At 40.6% G+C, this 20,908-nt stretch overlaps 1 protein-coding gene across 1 annotated transcript; it reads left to right on the top strand.

The window, feature by feature from the left end:
• Positions 1–609: 609 nt before the first annotated feature.
• Positions 610–20,662, top strand: sec14l1 (SEC14-like lipid binding 1). The gene is made up of 16 exons (XM_085157527.1): positions 610–775; positions 1,110–1,206; positions 5,695–5,844; positions 7,307–7,438; positions 8,518–8,646; positions 8,745–8,964; positions 9,289–9,398; positions 10,307–10,496; positions 10,880–10,968; positions 11,073–11,143; positions 11,253–11,424; positions 11,850–11,984; positions 12,689–12,823; positions 13,045–13,287; positions 13,437–13,615; positions 13,887–20,662. The coding sequence occupies exons 2-16, from the start codon at positions 1,144–1,146 to the stop codon at positions 13,969–13,971; spliced, it is 2,103 nt and encodes a 700-aa protein (XP_085013653.1). The 5' UTR covers positions 610–775; positions 1,110–1,143; the 3' UTR covers positions 13,972–20,662.
• Positions 20,663–20,908: the final 246 nt, after the last annotated feature.

Below are 20,908 nucleotides of genomic sequence, written 5' to 3'. Positions count from 1 at the left end.
ATAAATATAATTACTGCTATTACTATGCTAAGTTACTATATGTTAATAATTATTGCTATCCATGAATTTTTAAATTTACAGTTTTAAAAAAAAGAAGAAAAACAAGTAAAGCCCATTGTTTTTATTATTGTTTTCATTATTTTTCTATTAAGATGACAAATGCCAGCAATTTACATGAATTTCTGAACAGAATTCGTTTTAGTCGTTTAAATATTTTGTTTCATTAATTTCTGACTTCAAATTTAGATTAAAAATGTGAAGTTTGTCATTTTTCTAATAAATAACAATACACATTATTTTTGTTCAACAAACTTTTGACATATTTTTAAAAACATTTTCCGTGTTTATCATGTCGTCTGGTAAGGTACAACAACAACAGTTTTAAAAAGCTTTGTATATATGCCCTCCTACGTTTGTGTCCGCGTCCAGAAAGGCGGTAGAAAATATTCAATAATGTTAGACAGATAAAAAAAAAAAAAAAATCACGAATTTACAGTCTTTTGTTCGATGAAATTTAGCTTGAAAATGTTCGACCAAAACGACTTTTTTTTTTTTTTCAAACATCACGTTGATTTCCTGTTTGGCCGAAAGGGGGCGGGGTCAAAAGTCTGCTGTACGGTCAAAGTCACGAGTAGGAAATGTTTTTCTTTTGCGGTTTTCATTGCAGGAAAGTAGGCGAGAGGCTCGCGTTCTTCTCTCAGCCGACGACATGGACCCTCATATAGTTGGACAGCTACAGTAAGCCAACCTGCCGGCACGGAAAGAAAACATTTCTGTAAGTCAAAGTGTCTTTCTTTCCGCTATAGAAACCGCTTGTCACTGTGTTTGCTTATGTGTCATTACATTGTAACAAACTTTGAACTTTGACATTTTTTCTAACGATCAAAACATCCCAACTGACTCCAAAAACACTTTCTGAAATTCTCCTTCTGCGGCACACAGCTTATATTTCAACCCTAATTATGGTCATGTGAATGTCACTGTCCTCTCTTTCTCCCCTCATTGACCTTTACTCAGCTCATGTTATGTAGACTTTCTTTTAAGAAGAAGAAGACGTGCCCTTTCCACTAATCTATACTGACAGCTGCCGTGTCATATCTCTGTGGCAGTTTAACAGAGTTTGCTGCTGACTGAGCTTCAGCCATGGTGCAGGAGTACCAGTCCCCTGTTCGGGTCTACAAGCACCCGTTTGAGTTGATAATGGCGGTAAGTGACGTGCTTATATTGAGGAATCTTTTGAATTCACAGATTGTGTGCCTATGTATATATGCAGCCTCCCAGCTCACAGCATTGAATATGAGCTTCATATTTGCAAAATATCCTTTATACACAAACTAGGGATCAAAGTTTGGCAATCTGCTTTTCACTCTAGGGCACTGACCTTTTGCAATCCAGATGCTGTTTAACTTTTCCTCTCATGAAAATAAATAAATAAATACATTTTAGATTTCAAAGGTTTTCCAGCTCATTCCATGGTTAGGTGGCAATGTAAAAGAGACCAGACACTTTCAGAAAATAGTCTGTAGCCTTGTCTGCCTCAGAGGGTCATTTATCTCATTCTTGATATTCACTTACTTGCAGTCTGTGCTGCGTGTTTACTGACTTACTGGAATGCTGCATATTTTTTCTTGCCTGCTTGTGCTGCTTTAAATACAATAACCTGAAGGGTGCTTTTCTTTCTTTTTGCATGAAAACACACAGCACAATAAAGACTCCTTTTTTCAAAACCAGACTTGCCATTTAGTTTTTGGCAACTGGCCTTGATGTTGAATGGTTATGCAAAAACTCTGTTTATATACACCAGGGGTAGGCAACCTTTTTGATGATGAGTGCCATCTAAAAAAGTGCCATATCAACCGTTGCATTAACAATACGATAACCTGCTTCAGTACTTGCTTGCTTCTCATATCTTGACACAGCACGTGTAATTGATTCAACTTTCTCTGCCTCATCCTTGAAGGTTTTTTGATTTTTCGTCTCAAAATGTCGTTTAACACTGGAAGTCCGGCAAACAACACTCTCGAGACAAAGGGCACATACAGCACGATCTTTTTGTTGCACAAAACCTCAGTCTTCCGTCCAAATTGGCATAAAAGACCATTAGCTGTTTTGTCATTAGCTCTGTGTGAGCTAATTTGTGATATGCATTGGTGGCCCAGCCTTAGATATTTATTTTTAAATACACCTTCTCAGATTATTTCACTGCATGCCGTGCCATCACTTAACCCTTCACGTGCCAGCTGTGGCACGCGTGCCAAGGGTTGCCGACCCCTGATATACACACTCATCAGCCACTTCACTTGGTACATCAGTTTAACTGCTCGTTTGGCGCAAATATCAAAAACGGACAAATTTCGGTCAATCTCGTTATTTCTTATCTAAACAGAGTCTGGCAAATGCAAAGGTTGTGGGGTTTAATCAAGAATATATCAGAATGAGAAAGTCATTTAAGTAACCTTGAACGTGGCATCGTTCTTGTTCGGGGTATTTGTAAACTGCTGATCTATTGTGATTTTTTTTTTTGCATTAGAATTACATTTCTTAGACTTTTTGTCTTATTTATGTCAGAAATCAGAGGAGAATAACCAGACTGCTTTGAGCTGAAAGGAACCACTCCTTACAGCCAAAGTCAACCCAGTATTACAGCAAAATGTGTAATAAACACGCCGGTACACCCTGTCCACTTCTAACTTTGGAGAGGAAAAAAAGATAATGGTTGCATTACCGACAGGGGGAGATAGTATATTTATATTTATATATTTACATGTAAATGTGTTAACGATGTCAGTTTAAATGCTTCCTCCCATGATTATTTTCATGTTGGCTTGAAATAAAGTATCTCCCTCTGCTGTTACTGCAAGTGCTACATGTGTGTATATTTTATTTGGAAAGGCAAAGTGTGAAATGGTCTTTTACATAACGCTGTGATACTGGGCTGCCAAGGTAAGCAGAGTGCACAGCACAGATGGAGCAGATGGACTACAGCAGCAGAAGACCGCACCGAGCGCCAATCCAAATAGCTAATAACAGGAAACTGAAGCTCACCAATATTTGACAACAGAAGATTGGAAAACATTGCCTGGTGTAATAAGTCTTGAGTTCTTCTGCAACATTCAGATGGTGAGGTCAGAATTTGCTGTAAACAACTTAAAATCATGGATCCATTCTGCCTTGTATCAGCGGTTCAGGCTGCTGGTGATGTAATGATTGTGGGATATTTCCATGACACGCTTTGACCCCTTTAGTACCAGCTGAATATTGCCTAAACACCACAGCCGACCTGAGTATTGTTGCTGACCATGTCCAAAGCTGTATGACCACAGTTCACTGTACTCAACTGGCCGCCTCAGGTACCAGATCTCAGTCCAATAGATTGCACCTTTGGGAAATTCACCACAAAGATGTGAAATCAGCAAATCTGCAGCAACTGTGTAATGGTGTCATGTCCACATGGACCAAAATCTCAGAGGAATGTTTCCAGCGTCTCAGAAATAATGTTTGTTCTGAATGCAAAAGAGTGTACAACCCAGTGCTAGTGAGGTGTAACTAATGAAGTGGCTGGTGAGTGTGTATTTGAGGTGTCTGTAAGTCATTCAGCGTGGTTGTTGTTTTCTTATCATGTGCTGCCTGGGCAGAGGTCGGGAGTTCTCGAGTTGTTTTGTGGGACAGTGTTTTAGAACAGCTGTAAGTTATGTAAGTGCCACGCTGACCACTTCTCTTATCCTTTAGAAAGCAAACAAAATGCAACGCTAAGAAAAAGAGGCCACAGCAAGGTTTGTCAGCAGAAAACTTTGCAGCTATATTTATATAACGCACTTTCCATTATTCCAACGGTATTCAATAGTTACACAGGGGGAAAAATCCATTAAAATTCCATGCTATAAGCTGGCTTTTCTTTAAATGGAATATTTTTTGTTATGATACTGATGCATTGCTTTCCCACCACTGCAAATTGCAGTTTTGGGCTAAAACCATAAGCACAAGAACACCAGGCAAAGCAGAAGTAAGACAAAAGAAAAATAAATACGGATTTCCGTGAGGGGCACCTTCACCTGTGCGGTTGCTCTCGGTGTTTTCTCTTAAGTTACACATTAAGCCAAAGTGTTGCACAACATCCTTGATGAAGGGTTGTAGAGACTGCGATGCTGCAGCAGTTACAGTTTGCCGTGCAGCTGCTATACAGAGTTAACACAATAGACTGTGTGGATAACACCTACACCAAAGCCATTTGATGCTTCCCCATGGAACATTTGCAGGTCTGAAATTCTTCCTGCGTCACTGCAGGTTATTGAAAAGACTCTCAAAATAAGCCCTTTGTGAAAGCTAAATAACAGCTCCTTTAAAAAGAGAAAGAATCCAAATGAACAGCTAACATCCTCTTCTGCTTCCATTTACCTCAGAGCTTCTCATTAGCTCTCTCAATGCTACTGCTGTTGTTCAGGCAAACAGTGCTAATCAGTGTCCTGGATATTACTGAATGTTTAACCTTGACGCCATTGTTGTTCCTGTCATGACATCTCTTAATGACTCTCCGGGGCCTTTATGTAACAGAGATAGGTGCCTGTAAATGGACAACACTTGTAGAATTGCATTTGATCAATCAGAAGAGTAAAACATGATTTGAATGAGCTTGCCAATGCAAGATAAAATGGTATGAAACAATGAAAAGTGCTGTCTGTCTGACATTTGGCTTACACAAAGTCCTCAAGGCTTGCTTTGTCTAAAACACTAGAAACCCATGTTTTCTCCCCCCCCCCCCCCCCCTTTATATATATTATTAAATATTTCGTGCCTCCATTATGTGGTTATGCTCATAATGCTGAAGGGGGAATAAGCAGAACAGAGCTTTCAATTTGTCTGCAATCAGTGAAACATACTGTTTTTGTTAGTTTGCCTGTTGCACAGCACCAGTCATTGCTGCTTAATTAGCAGAGAAACATTTCCCAATAATTTTCTTAATGAATAATTTCATCCTGTTGATTGGATTGTTCATACGCTGTGCTGTATTGATGCGTGCAGGATGTGCGAGGTTGTCTGTGTGTGTGTGTGATTTTGAGAGTTTAGCTTTTTAAACTTTTAAAATCTTAACTTACTGACTTAGTGATTTTACTGCTTAACGCAGTTCCTCAAGACATTGACGGCACTTTTCTATCCCATGGTGAAATGCTTATCCCTCTATCCGCGCCATTACACAGGCAGCTGTCCGTATCATAAAGGTCTAGTTCATCCCCTGCTTTTGCTTAGTTGTCAATAGTTTGCTATCAGAAGCTGCACTGCCCCTTGTTAAGTAACATCTTTTACTGCAGATCTTGAAACGCCTGCCTGGCTGCAGGTAGCGAGGGCAGATGGTCACATACTTTGGTCTTTAAAACACGTGGCAATTACTGCTTGTAAATGCTGCAGGCTGTTGCTGTCTGCAAAACATAACATTTTAATAGGCATTTACATAAACTAAAGTTGCCAACTACAGAAAAAAGCACCCTAACCTTACACAGTAGTTCAGTGCTATAAATCTATTCAGTCAGCAGTTGTGATTATAGTTTCCTATAAGCAGCTTTCCCTTCCTAACAGTGAGCTACCTCACTGAGGCAGAGCTCCCAGTGGAACAAACTGAATGGACCCAGGCAAGCCATTAATACAGACAACATAATAATAAACCCAATCAATCAATTTTTCTATATAAATGTCTTTCAGGCCTACGTGAGACGGTTCCCAAAGTGTCCATTGATTCCAATGTTTGTGGACAGCGAGATCATAAGTGAGAGCCAAAGTGATGATGGATGCGTGCTGGTGACTGAGAGGCGCTGTACGATCGACATCGAAGCCCCACGACTTCTCAAACGGGTACTTCCACTCTGACCTTATAGGGCAGGGGTCAGCAACCTTTTATACCCAAAGAGCCATTTGGACTCGGTTTCCACGCAAAAGAAAACACTGGGAGCCGCAAATACTTTTTGACATCTAAAATGAAGATAACACTGTATATATTGTTTTTTTACCTTTATGCTTTGTGTGAACAACTAAGGTGTGTTGCTTATGAAATCCATGAAGTGCTACAGAGAAAATTACATTTTATTTATGTAATCAACACATTTTGAACTCTTAAAGAAATATAACAAAAGGAAAGACACCAACCTGAACTAAAATGATCCATGTAGCAAACAAAAACTGTTGTCAGCCACCACCCTTATATCGCCTTTGGGCTGTTGGAGCCTTGACCTGACTTTTAAAAAATAATTGGTAAAAAAGCACTATGCTGCTGAAAAATTAAAAATAGATATTTGCAAAATTCTGCCTAAATATGTATTTTACCAGGTTAATGTGTGCGGCGGGGCGTGGTCTGCAGCGCCGCTGCAGGGGAGGCGGACGCCCCTGAGCCACACCCGCAATCATGCCTCGCTGCCTTTACGTCTGCGCTATCTGTGCTGTTGTGTTGTTGGTGGTGTATGTCGGGCTGTGAGCTGAAAAGCTACAGCCGGCTGTATGCGTACAGCAACCGTGTGTGAAAAGTGGTCAATAAAGAGATGCTGAAAAGTGTGTTCATGCAAACATCGTCGGTCTGCCGTGATATGTTTACAATAAGACTTATGGTCCCGAACCTCTGCGCACAGCGTCTGCTAATCGGGGCTGTACGAAGTCAGTTTACGCAGGACTGTAAGCTGTCATCTGTCAGGCGTGAGCGGTGTTTGTCTTTAACATAGTTCACGGTGGAGAATAGCTGCTGACATAATGTGGATCCGAAGATCCATAATTGGCCTACCTGGGTTGAAAGTCTCGATAAATGCATGGCGTTTCGGCGGGTACACCGGCTTCCGCGAGTGTGACTCTTATTTTGAGCGATGAAAAAATAATAGAATATAATTTTATTTTTATATTTCAATATCACAATAATCTTCCAATTTAGAACTACAAGTTTAAAAAAAAGAACTAAACACAAATAAAATACACTTCAGCTAAATACTAATTTATTTTCCCAAACCACGCGGAGCCGCAGTATAAGGACTAAAGAGCCGCATGCGGCTCTGGAGCCGCAGGTTGCCGACCCCTGTTATAGGGGGTGAGGGCGGTAAAGCAAAGGAATTGGTTACTATAATGTGATTTTTTTTTTTTTTGTGAAGTACAAAAATCGAATGCTTAACCCTTTATTTCGTGAAATACTTGTAAATGATGCATTTCAGCCTTGCACATGTTATTGGAGGATAAAAGATGTGACGTTTTGCAGTAGCTGTCATTGTTCAAATTGCTGTATGTGCCTCCTGTGAAAATGCTCAACAAATGTAACTTTTTTTGTTTCTTCTGCATGCAGATCGCCGGTGTGGATTATCTGTACTTCATCCAAAAAAACTCTCTGAACCGCAGAGACAGGACCCTCCATATTGAGGTTCACAATGAGACTTTTTCTAACAGAGTCATTGTCCGTGAGAGGTGCAACTACACGGTGAGTCTGAGAGTCAAACGTGGTAATCAGGTGCTTAGAATGTGGCAGCGTGTAGGAGGTTTATTTCTTTGTTTTTATATAAACTTTCACAACGCCTAGTGCTTGCCGGATGGTACAGAGTCCCTGCTAAAGGCAATGCAATATGTGGTGCATGAATTATTCATCTTAGGTGACCCTCCCATAGTGTGCTCAAGGCACTAAAGAGCTAGTGTCACCAGGTGTCTTTAAAGCTGCTGTTGTCTCAGTCAGAGTTACTATAATACTGCTCTCCCTGTTAAAAGATTCTTCACACAACTTTTTGATGTCTGCTCTGTATCATGTGGCAGTCTGCACAGAAGAAAGTAAGAATTTTGTATGACAGTAATTTTGCAATTACTGAACCAGCCACTTCATTAGGTATACCTTGCTACAGCTGCCTTCTCATCTTCTTTAACTCTTTGTGGCACAAATTCAATCAATTTTGGTTCATGTTAACATAATAGCATCACATAGTTGCATAATTTGTCAGCAGCACATCTGTGGCCTAAATCTCTCGCTCCAGCACATCCCAAAGGAGCTCAATTGGATTGAGATCTGGCGATTGTGGAAACCGTTTGAGTTCAGTGAACTCATTGTGATGTTCAAGAAACCAGTTTGGCATAATCTGAGCTTTCTGAAATGATGTGTTACACTGTAGTCATAAAGAGATGGACTACAGCAATACTCCAACCCATCTGGCACCAATTTTCTTCCTCATTCAGACGCTCAGTTTGAGCTTTAGTAGATTGTGTTGACCATGTCTGCATGCCTGTATGCACTGAGTTGCTACTAAGTGATTAGCTGATTAGATATTTACAATAACAAGCAGTTGAAAAGGTGTACCTAATGAAGTGGCTTGTGAGTGTATGTGCAGTACCTTGCACCAGTACCTACCATTTACTTAAAAGGCAGTTAAAGTTGTGATGACGAGATATGTAACCATGTATGCACTGATGTAATATGTTGTATTAAACCTCAGCTTGTGCTTTGTTTACATAACAAAGAGTTTGGTTGAACAGTTTGGTTCAAGTTCAAATTCATATGCGTGTCCTCTTCCACAGGTTCATCCAGAGAATGAGAGCTGGACTTGCTTCGAACAGTCGGCTAGTCTGGATATTAAGTCCTTTTTTGGTTTTGAAAGCACCGCAGAGAAGATAGCGATGAAGCAATATGCTAGTAGCATTAAAAAGGTTTGCATATTTTACTTCATTTGCCTTCACTTCTTGGTCCAGATAATTCCCTAACTGTCAAAGTTAATTCAGTCTTTCATTTCCTTCTACTGATGAAGGGTAAAGAAATTATTGAGTACTACCTCAGAGAGCTGGAGAAAGAAGGAGTCACTTATATACCTCGTTGGACCTCCACTGTTGACTCTGGCACAGTCACTTGGAGGCACCAGCTGCCGCCCCCCTCTGCTGCCAGAGCCATCCCAGTGAACAGTGCCAAGGACGGGCTGCACTGTAAAGACTCATCATGTTCTGCAGAGCTAGTGACCGGTTCGCCTGACGGTCAGTGTGCGCTCGCTAATCCTAGCAAAGGTTTAATATAAATGTCAAAAGATAACACTACATAGAGTGAATTTACCAACTCAGATATTAAAAGTGTGGGAAATAGATCAGTGGGTGATTTATACAGCAGTGCAGGAATTCTCCTATAACTGCACTGCCAAAAAACCTCAAACAAACAGAAGCAACATTTTAAGTGTTTGATAAAAACCTGCAAAACTCACCGTGTCTAATTATTTTAAAAAATGCTGAAATTGCACCATAGTCTTCAGTCTGTTGCATGCAATATTGTGTAACATTATGCTGTTATTGTGTTTTGGCCTGTAGACAAGTTGGATGCTGACTACATCAGACGTTACCTAGGTGATTTAACGCCTCTGCAGGAGAGCTGTCTTATTCGGCTGCGTCAATGGCTGCAGGAAACCCACAAGGGCAAGGTCACAAATAAACAAACCCAGTTTCTTTCATTAGTGAACAGTTGGTGCTGCGATATACAGTATGCCTTTATTTCTAAGACACTCACGCAACCTGTTATTTTCCTCTTGCTTCCACTCTTACTCTAGCTCAGTTTTGATGCTCAGAGACATACAGTGCTGTGAAAAAGTATTTGCACCCTTCTTGTTTTCTTAGTTTTTTGCATATTTATCATGTTCATCAGATCATCCAGCAAATTTTAATATGACACAAGGTAACCCCAGTAAATACTAAAGGCATTTTTTAAAATTATTGTTTTATTTATTTAAGGAAAAAAAGTCATTCAAACCTCCCTGGCCCCGTGCAAAAAAGTCATTGCCATCGTCTGCAAAGGGTTACAATCAATTCTAAGGATTTAGGACTCCAGTCGACCACAATGAAAGCCATTATCCACAAATGGAGAAAATTTGGAACAGTAGTGAACCTTCCCAGGAGCAGATGGCCCACCAAAATTTGCACCAAAAGTGCATCAACAACAACAACATGAGATCACAAAAGAACCCAGAACAACATCTTAAGACCTCCAGGCCTCACTCAAATAAGCTCAAAGTTCATGATTCAACAATAAGAAAGAGACAAACGATGAACATTATGGAAGGTTTGAGTCCCTTTGCATCTGCATAAAACTAACACAGCATTTAATAATTAGAACATCAAACCAAGAGTCAGACATGGTGGTGGTAGTGTAATGGTCTGGGGCTGCTTTGCTGTTTCAGGACCTTTTTGCCAACGAAGCAAAACCAGTTATTCAGTTTAGGGCGCAATTTCTTTTTCACTGCACTGCATGCAATTTGCAAAGATTGTCACCAGCAGAGCATTAAAAATTCTTTGGATTCATCAGCATCTTTAACGATGCACCTCTTATGTACAGATTCCAAAGGATCAGCATGTGCTACGCTTCCTCAGGGCCAGAGATTTCAACCTCGACAAGGCCAGGGAGTTCCTCTGCCAGTCACTGACCTGGAGGAGACAGCATCAGGTGGATTTCCTGCTAGACACATGGAAGCGCCCTCAACTGCTTCAGGATTATTACTCTGGAGGCTGGCACCACCACGACAAAGGTACTGAGTGAGCGATGCTGGTTGATATTGCCATTATTGTGAGGCTTTTTTACTCCAGGCAGAGGGAAATTTTATCAGCTAATCTTAAAAGCCACAGGGATTTAAGCTTTTGTGTTTATATAGTTCTCAAACAGCCTGTTAATTATTGACTGCAAAGTCTGAGCACCATATGTCTTCACTCCCATGTTTGGAAAAGGTTTCATTGCTTTTAACAGCTCAGCTGATCCAACTGATCACAGTTAAGACTTGAACACAGGATGTTCCCCTTGAGTGTTTACATGCTAAACCGATACCCTTTCTAGAGCGGTAAACACCAGCTTTGTTTACAGGTGGAAGTGTGCAGTGCAGTTTGTGATTGTTCTCTGTGTTTCCTTCTCATTCAGATGGCCGTCCTCTGTACATTTTGCGTCTGGGTCAAATGGACACTAAGGGTTTAGTACGAGCCTTGGGTGAGGAGGCGCTGCTGAGACAGGTGACATAATTTAATACAAATATATGACTTAATTTACATGCAAACAAAGCAAAAAGTGAAGATATTCTAAATGAAGTTGGCGCTTAACTGTGACAATGTTGCAGGTGCTTTCCATTAATGAGGAGGGACTGAGGCGCTGTGAGGAAAACACCAGAGTTTTTGGACAACCTATTAGGTACCTAAATCGTATTTAGTTTAATCCTGCCCGTGTCCCATTGGTTAATGAGCAATGAGCAGTGCACTTTAACCAAAACAATGCGATGTCTGTTTTTATGTGTCGCTAGTTCTTGGACTTGCCTGGTGGATCTGGACGGTCTAAACATGCGTCATCTGTGGCGACCTGGCATTAAGGCGCTGTTGAGAATCATCGAAATTGTTGAGGCCAATTACCCTGAAACTTTGGGTCGCCTGCTCATACTGCGGGCACCGAGAGTTTTCCCTGTGCTGTGGACCCTGGTGAGAATAAACTGACTGGATCACCTGAATATGGGAGAATTCATAAAGCTGTAGAGTACAGATGCAGAGATTATAAATAGCTAAGTGCAGTCCAGCCATGCTGGAAAAATGAGCAACTAATAAACAAAGAAAAATCAGTTTATGGACCAGGAAAGATGACTGTAAAACTAAAACCCATAGGGGCACATTTAATCCTTGCTGTATGCAGTAGCATGGATGGCAGGATTGTAAGAAATTACAGAAAGAGAATGAGCTACTGGGACAATGATGTCAATATAAAATACTATGGATGCTTAGTAACACCATCAACCAGCTAACATGTGCATTTTTCACGCTTGAAACATTCATTGATTATGGATTGGCTTTCACAGTCCATAATAAGTGACTTTGCCCTTTCCTGCATGCTCTCTCGGTCTCACCACCAGGTCAGCCCCCTTATTGATGAAAACACTCGTAAGAAGTTCCTTGTTTATGCTGGAAACGACTACCAGGGTCCAGGAGGTTTGGTAGACTACATCGACAGAGAAATCATCCCTGACTTCCTGCAAGGAGACTGCATGGTGAGGTTAAGTCTTCAGCTTATTGACCATACATATCATACCTGCAGTATGTGGTTTCACCAGCATGTAGCAGTTTAGCATAGCTACATCTGGGTAGACATTTCTCTACAAATCCAGTGAACATCACCTTGCACTTCAGGTCTTTGACCCTGAGTTGTTTTGTTATGAAGAAATGCTATATTGGAGGCCTGTATAGATTTTATAGCTGCAGGTTGTCAGATAGGACCAGAACATACTGTACCCACTAGCCAGTGAACATCTGCCTCAGCTCAGCTGGCTCAGACTCAGCACACATAAAAGATCAGGTTTTCTTTTCTTTTTCTTTTTTGTTGACATAAAGGGAAAAAAAATTGCATCTGGGGCACATCACGATGTCCTTACAGGAAGACTCGCGTGTTTGAATTCTGTGACAGTTCAGTCAGTTCTGTGAGCACTCAACAAGTTGTTGCTCAGCTGCAAACAGTGAAAGTGAAAGAGCTGTAGCTAGTTGGAACTATAAAATGGCATTTCATACTGAGAAAGGTTATCCTTTAACTGAACCTGCATATCTAAGTTCATGGCATATGAATTGCAGTAAAACTTATTACATAAGATATTACTTTATTACACTATGCTTATTGTAAAACAAGCTAGTATGTCTACATATATTTTGATATATATTAGTAAGCGTTCTGCTTTAATCACATTTATTTCTTCTTCTTCAGTGTGACATCCCAGAAGGAGGAATGGTCCCCAAATTTCTGTACAGAACAGCAGAAGAATTAGAGAGTGAAGAAAACCGCCTGTTGACTGATTCCATCTATAAAAGTGCCAGTATCTACAAGGGGGCTCCATACGAGGTGCAGTCTCAACTTTTATGATTTGCCTCCAGTTTTATGACAATAAGAGTTAACAACAGGGCAAGAAAGGGGACATTTCTTTGCGTTTAATAGAGTTTATGCACTGTGTAATAGTGCCACCTACTGGAACAACGATGCATTGCATGCTTAAAATATATAGCGTGATTAATGAATTGCAGTCTTCAGACCTGTGTTTCTAATCTTCTTACATCTTTCTACAGCTGCTGATAGAGACCACAGAGGCCTCCTCTGTCATCACATGGGACTTTGATGTGTCTAAAGGAGATGTGGTATTTAACATCTACCACTCCAGGAGAGCCCCTCAGCCTCCCAGAAAGGAAACTCATGGTATCGCTTCCCTAGGGGCTGTTAATCCACAGCTTATAGACAAGAGCTGGGTACTAGGCCAGGACTACAGCATGGTGGAGAAAGCCCTCATGTGTCGGGAGGGAGAGAGTGTGCAGGTGAGAGAGGACATAAAAAGCTCTTTCGATCTGTCTTTGTTTAACAGTCTCAGACAACCTTAGTTTGACCCCGTTCGCCGTCTTAAGTGCTTAATCCTCCGTCACAGCGAACACAAATTGATCCTGCAGATTTCTCTGGTTTGAAACAGGGCTCCCACATAACACGCTGGCCCGGCTTCTACATCCTCCAGTGGCGTTTCCTAAGCTCCGCAGCCTGCGCAGCCTCCAGCATGCCTCGAGTGGATGATGTGCTGGCCTCTCTGCAGGTTTCCTCCCACAAGTGTAAAATCATGTACTACACCGAGGTCCTTGCCTCCTGTGACTTCAGGTCAGTTTGGTATTTTTATTTTTTTGGTGTTATACTGAGGCTCTTTTTCACTGCACGGGTCTTATGTAAGACTTTAAATATATATATAGGGACATTTATGCAAACTGTGTTTCAAGTTTGCCAGACATGTATTCCTTATGCTTGTGCGTAAGCTGCCTTTTATTTGCCGCAGAGATTAGAATAATTGATTAGTATTTGATTGGGTGTAACTACGTCTTCAAGTTAAGATAATGTTGTTTGTTGATTTGTTTTTGTTTGTTTGTTTTTTTAGGGGTTCCATGACCAGTCTCGAGTCTTGTCACAGTGGCTTCTCACAGCTCAGTGGCACCACAACATCCTCTACTATTTCAAGGTAGCGTCTGTTAAGCGGACGTCCAGATGCAGCGATGACCAAAGCTCACTTGTATCCACCAGCTCTGCTTGTCCCTGGTGCCTTCAAAGAGAATTTTGTTTTTCAAATATGAGCTGTGTCACTGAAGACTGATTTTTGTTTCTAGTACATTTATAATGCAAATAACTGATGAAAATGCACTTTCGTCTTATATCCTTGCAATATGACAATGCACAAAATGAAAAAAGGAGATGGCTCACACACAGTAGCGTTTATATATTCTTAGGTTAAAATTTTAAAAAAGCACACATCAGCTTCTGTCCTTGCTTCTGTTGTCCACAAGGTGTCAGTGCAGTCTGCTGGAGCTGCTCTCAAATCTGCAGCGGCCTTTCTGCTTGGAGTTTAACTCACAGTCTTCATTTGGTTGTCCATGAAATTGAAGGGAGAATTGTTCAGAATTGTAACACAATAATAATCGATGTCTCTGGAGTGTCTTGCACCAAGTGTTTCGAACAGCACCTGCGCTGGCAAAGCTGCGCTGAAGCAATATCTTTGATTTATCATCGAGATTGTTATTGCTCTTAGAGCAAACGGTGAGGTTTTAGGAACGAGAAGCTGGTATGAAATCTCTTTTTTTGAAAATCTGCAGCACACTCCCTAGATTTCATGTAATGTTTTTTGGGCTTGTTAGGCAGAGCTGCTTAGTTTTCTCAGGCAGCTAATTTAAATGCAATAAAGTGCAGCCTCTTGTGATCTGGCACTGGGCCAGGCAGACTACTGATTTACATAAAACTTTAATTTCCATAAACTTATCAGATGCTTCCAGCTAAAGCTTAATTGAATTTTCCGGCGTTATTATTATTATTTCTTTTTTTTTGTCTTCCTGGTTGCAAACTTGTGTCATGTTGCTGTTTATCCCAGCATAGTCAGGTACGTGGAGTTTTTTCTTTTTGAGGCTGATTTACCAGCATCCTGACTTCCTGCTGCCATGCCGGTGCTGTTAGACAGAAAAAGTTCACCGACTTAGCCTGAAGCTTGTTTAGTGAATTATTCAGCCTGCTCTAACGACCTCCCAAAACCCACATTTTCCACACACAGAATAACACTTCTGTATCTTGATGTGCCTAATTTTCTTGTAAAAAATGTTTTTGTTAATATAACTGTTATATATTTTAAGGCCAAATTATTTTACTGGCTCACATTGGCTTGAAAATGTCTACATATGTAAAATTTCATAAGCAAATGAAATACTTGATAATGCATAACTTCATAATGTGGCCACCTGTTTGTTTGACCTGACGCCACCTTCTGAGGGAGTCCTGGCTGACCTGAAGCCACAAATCACTCGGCTGATTAATCATTACAGCTCGTCCTGTGTGCTCACATGCTGATGTTTACTAGGTACAGTATAATGTTAAAAGTGGGCAGGGGGAGGAGATGGGAACATTTCTTCTGCAGATATTTGTTGTAAACTGAATGAATTTTGACTTTATAACATCTGATAAAATGAAGAAAGATTAGAGATGTCCTGAATATCTATCCTAAGTTGTAATTGTAAGAAACCTGAAATGTTTTGAAAGATTTCAAGCTACTCACAAAAAATGGGAATCTCTCTCTGTGCTAGAAGAGAGGTCTTAGGATCAAATGTATTGTCCAATATAAATGTATCTCTCTTCCTCACCAGTTTTGACGAAAGAACTGATAAATGCACCTGCACTTTGACTTCTTATTACTTATTCGCTTGTTGCGCTGCTGAACATCCCAGATAAGTCTCCAGCAAAGTTATCTGGAATTTGCCTCCCCATAGGCACAAATGAAGAGTCAATCCCTCTGTTATTTCCCTAAGACATTTCACATTCTCTCTCTAACCTGCCTCATAAGCGGCTGATTGAATGTGCTTTCCCACCACGGCGGAGATTGGACTTGTCTGAAGTAACAGTCAAATTAAAATCAGTCTGGAATAAGACCGCAACCTAGAAGACTAGAACACTTTATTCTTTGGTGAGCACAGCAGGCAGGCAGGAGGAGGGCTGCATTCATAATATGCTGCTGAAATAGTCCTCAGACTTGTTACCAATATTAGCATCCCATCCTTCACTGGGAATATGTACATGATAATGAACGATCTTTTCTCGGCTTTTCCAGACTCAGACATGGAAATAGGCAACACAGGGATGACTTTGAGTCTGTCTTTGTTCTGTATTTACATCTCATGAATAGAAAAAATAAAGAAATTACAAAAGGTAGGGAGGTTGTGCTTTGCAAAATAGTGATTCACGCACCGCTTACCCATGTCAACACACTCCTCTGAGTCTATTTGCAAGAGCTAACAAAGTTGATGCATTAAGAGAAGCCAAGGTCAGCTGATAATAGCGCCTAAAATACAAAGCGAAAAATAAAATAATAAAAAATACGGTGAAAACCACTTATCGCTTAACCAGTTCTCTTTATCCACCACAGGCTTCAGCTGAAATGGATTTTTTTTCTTGTTGAACTCGATAATAAAAGAGAAAACCTTATCAGACATGAGGTTGTATGCTCTCACTGTAGTGTGGAGCCTCATTAAAACCTAAGCCGTGTTTCATTTGCTTCCTTCTGACAATCTTGACCTTCCCACTAATTGAAAAGGAGAGCTCCAGATTAGTGCGCCACATTATTTTCGGGAGGCTTGATACACTGGCAGGAAAACTTTGCCCGGGATTGTTGGTCTCAAAACAACCGTGCGGCTAAATCGCGGCCCTGGTTTGAGTGTGACGTACGGAAGCTGAAAAACAAACAGTAAAACTCCTCCTTCGTTTGAGTTGTGGACCTGTCTGATTAGCTAATCTTATATTGGCTTGTTTGAAATTCATTTTCTGACTTGATATACTGCTGGGCTTGATTAATATGTCCACAAACAAATAGATACAGTCACATCTATTTATCTCTGATGTTTCATACCATCTCTCATATCGTGTTACATTGATTTTTCCCTGCTACAAGAGAGACCATCAATCTAGCTACAATTTAGGGCAATTTCTGAGCTCTGCCCTCATTTGCAACAGACTGTCAAGGTTCTGCTTTAAGTTGTGTTGTTATCATCTGCGTTCAAATCACACCTGCATTCATTTCGCCGGGATTCCTCGGCTCACTGACTGCTGTAGTTGACATTTTCATTCTTTGCCCTCTAATTGGTCACTGAACTGTGGAGGTCAATATGAGTCCCCCCCCCCCCTCACACACACACACACACATATACACTCTTTTAAATGCTTTAGTGGACTGGTGATCAGGTGATCCAGGAGATATTACCCCCCCTTCTCACTGTCCCTCTCCCCTTCTGTTTTTCTTTTCCTTCCTCTTTCTTTCTCCCTTTCCTATCCCTCACTCATGTCTGTCCCGTCTGTAACAACTGAAAATAAAATAAAATAAATAATAAAAACAAAGGTCGATCAAATGGACCAATTTGGCAATGCCATGATGATCCATTTGGCAAAATAAATCCATTGGGTATCCTTGTTGGTCTTCAGACAACAATTTTGATGGCTAAAGAACCAAATGGGACAGGCAATAAATAAATAAATAAATAAATGCTTTAGTGGAAACACTATAGCAGTTACTTATCTTTTTGCTTGTTTGGATCGATTACTAAGCTGTGCCGAGTAACTAATCTGTCTAATGTAAGAATGAACGCCAGGAGACATCGAGCACCACATCGCAGTCCCGTTTATGACATAACCACGAACATGTTTTGTGCTGCATCCCTTTCCTGTAATGAAGAAGAGTGCCAACTCACGCTTTATCATCATGCCATTGATTGAATCCTGACAATAGCTGCCCCAGGGTTCACATAAAATATTGAATTACTTTTCTCTATAAAAAGACAACAGACTTTGAAGGCTGTGTGCAAATCAAATTAAGCCTTCCTCTTTTCTTTTTTTTTAAAAAAGAAATTTAGAAAATTTAGAACAAGAAATTCTAAATTAGTTAGAATTCATGCTAGGGAAAACAGCAATGGGAGCAATATGCTTGGAGACTTGTTAAATTTGAAATGGTGGCTTCGACTTGGAGCAGGCCTGCAACTACAAAGCATGTACAAACCAAAGTGATAAAATAGTAATAAGATGGCAATAAGACAGAATCAGTCTGTGTGAAGATAAAATGATTAATGATGATAAATTGGACACATTTTCTGAAATTCCTCCTTGCAAACTACATCTATCTATCTATCTATGACACGAATGATGTTAAAGCGTCAGGTGTAACTAATCAGATATGCAAGCCACTTGGCTTTAATATTTTCATTGGTTGAAGTCTGAAGTCAGACATGCCACACTCATACAGTTTAATAAAAATACTAGTGCTTTTCTTTCTATAACAAGTCAAAAACTCTGCTGTGGAAAGGACACACTACTGTATATTTTAACCTTCTGCATGAGGTGTGTCCTATTAAATGCTACCATGTGACAGGAGGAAGCTAGTTCTTCCTGCCTGATGCTGCATGTCCCTTCCATAGACAGTAAAGGTTCCTCTATACTACTTCATGTTAGTTCATGGGTAATCAATAGTGTTTCTGCTGGCAAAGAGTAACTGTTGACATTCAGAGCACCTGTCTTTGCTCTCCTCTCAAACCAAGCCTTACCACCAGCTCTAAATGAACACAGGGCTGCCTTGCTGAAAGGCAGACTGTTGGGGGGTTGATGTGGGCACCTGCTGAGAGGCAGAGAGAATAAAGCGAGACAGACAGGTGGAGAGACTGACATAAAGGTGTGAAGGTAAGATTAAGGACGAGGGGAGCAGGACGATCAAGGCAAATGTAGATATTGAAGAGTTCTGTATATCTCATGGGAGCGTCTGCCAGCTCACCTGCCAGTCCTTTTTATCCTGTCAGACTTTATAGAAGATGCCTCAGTACGTGGTGCCATCACCCCTGTATCCACTGCACATGCATACCTAAATTTTACTGTATTACCTCTTCCCTCTCTTTCCTATAGATGTCTCTGGCTTCTGTTTTTCTGTTCCTATGCTTTTCTGTTTCATTGTGTTAACGTCTCAGGACATTTTATCACCATTATCTTCATAAGCTATTGTACAGTAATCTTAAGTTATGATCAGTAAGCAGTATTTTTTCCAACTAATTAATGGTGAGGTGCTTAGTTAATTAATCGGTTTGGCCTAGTCTTTAACCAGAAAATTAAATAAGATACAATCATCTTCTGCAAACACTTTTATTCAAGGACATAAAAGGACATTATTGCTGACAAAACTACAGGTAATTTCATAAAATCATTTTATATTTCTCTTAACAGCTTAGGCTAAAAATATAAATAAATTAAAAAAATGAATATAAACAGCAATTCAGGTCAGTTCAAGACTCAAGGTGACACTATCAAATTATCTGAGCAGCACTTTAAGATGAAGACAGCAAATCTATGAGAACAAAAAGTGTCACCCAGTTTTAAAAAAAATGGCAGATCGGCTTCTGCAGACCGTCCAGAACAAGTCTGGTCTGTTCCCCGTGTTGTTTTAAACAATGCTTCACAGATGCATTGAAGCAGAGAACAAGAGGAGATAAAAACACAGCCAAACTGTTGTCTGAAAATGTTTCCTGGCACTGGTGTTCACTGCTCTGTCTCCGTGTCTCTCTCCAACATTATGAGGTAGTTACTGTAAGCCAGGGCCGTAAGTGATCCCCAGATGCATGCTGGCGCTACACCACTCAGTGTGTTTGTAGCATCTAAGCCCTCCGTCCTTGTCTAAACTGCGTGTGTCAATGTGCTGTGTAATTAAAAGAAACTTTCCTCACAGTAAAGGGACACCTCTATTCTCAGGTGACAGTAAACTCATTTTCATTTGGAAAGAGATTAGTGGAAAACACAGAATGGCTGTTTGATGCAAACTGGCACACACTGCGGCTCAAATTCCCTATAGCCCATGTTATGAAGAAATGAAGAGACTTCTGCAACATGGGTCCTGTGTGGTTCTTGATGTAGGTAAGCATCATTTTTTGTTTTCTAAAATGCTGCGCTTGTTTCAAACCCGATGACCTTCAAATCTGAATTTTACAGAATGTTTAATCCATCACTGGTCAATGCAATTCATAATTCGCTCCATGCTGTTTGAATTAGAATCACAAATTTAAATACCTTTAGAGAAAAATTCCCTCCCTGGCAGAGAATTGCACAACATGATTAATACCGCTGTCACATCTATCCATAAAATGGAAGGCTGTAGCCAGCAGCCAGTTAGCTTAGCATAAACAAAATCTGCCAACTAGCCCCTTAATGTTCAATAATTAACCCTCGTTTGTGTTTAATCCATAAAACATAAAGCCTGTAAGACTGAAAGGGAAGGCTGTACTAAGACCTGCTATGATGTATGGTTTAGAGACCGTGGCACTGACAAGAAGACAGGAGGCCGAGCTGGAAGATGCTAAGATTTTCACTGGGAGGGGACAGGGGGGCGGCTCGGGTTGACCAGTTTTGAGACAAAGAAATAGGACAAAGGATGCTGGATATAGAGCTTCCAGGCAGAAGGAAAAGAGTAGGATCACAAAGAAGCTGCTTGGATGTAGCGATGGATGCAGAAGGTTTGTGTGACAAAGGAAGAAACCCCCAGCAGCCTAAGTCTATTGCAGTACAGCAAAAGCAAGATCAGGGTCACCTAATTCAGTCTCAATGATAAGTTTTCTCAAAAATTAAAGCCTAATCTTGAAGGCAAAAAGAATGTTTGTCTCCCAAATCCAAACTGGGAGCTGAGAGGAGCCTGAGAGCTGAAAGCTCTGCGTCCTATTTTACTTTTGAAACTTTAGAGAGGGGTGCTCTGAAATGTGGCTACTTTATTGAATTGATATACCTTTATTAGTCCCACAAGGGGAAATTTCATAAGGCTGCCGACCTATTGCACGTAATGGCGGCGCCATCTTACCCTCCGACCTTACATACATTACACAAAACATCACATGGGGAAGACAGGTCAGAGAG

Source organism: Neolamprologus multifasciatus, chromosome 4, assembly GCF_963576455.1.
Source record: "Neolamprologus multifasciatus chromosome 4, fNeoMul1.2, whole genome shotgun sequence".
NCBI lineage: Eukaryota > Metazoa > Chordata > Actinopteri > Cichliformes > Cichlidae > Neolamprologus > Neolamprologus multifasciatus.
Note: the sequence above shows the minus strand (reverse complement) of the source record. Positions and strands in the feature narration are given on the sequence as shown.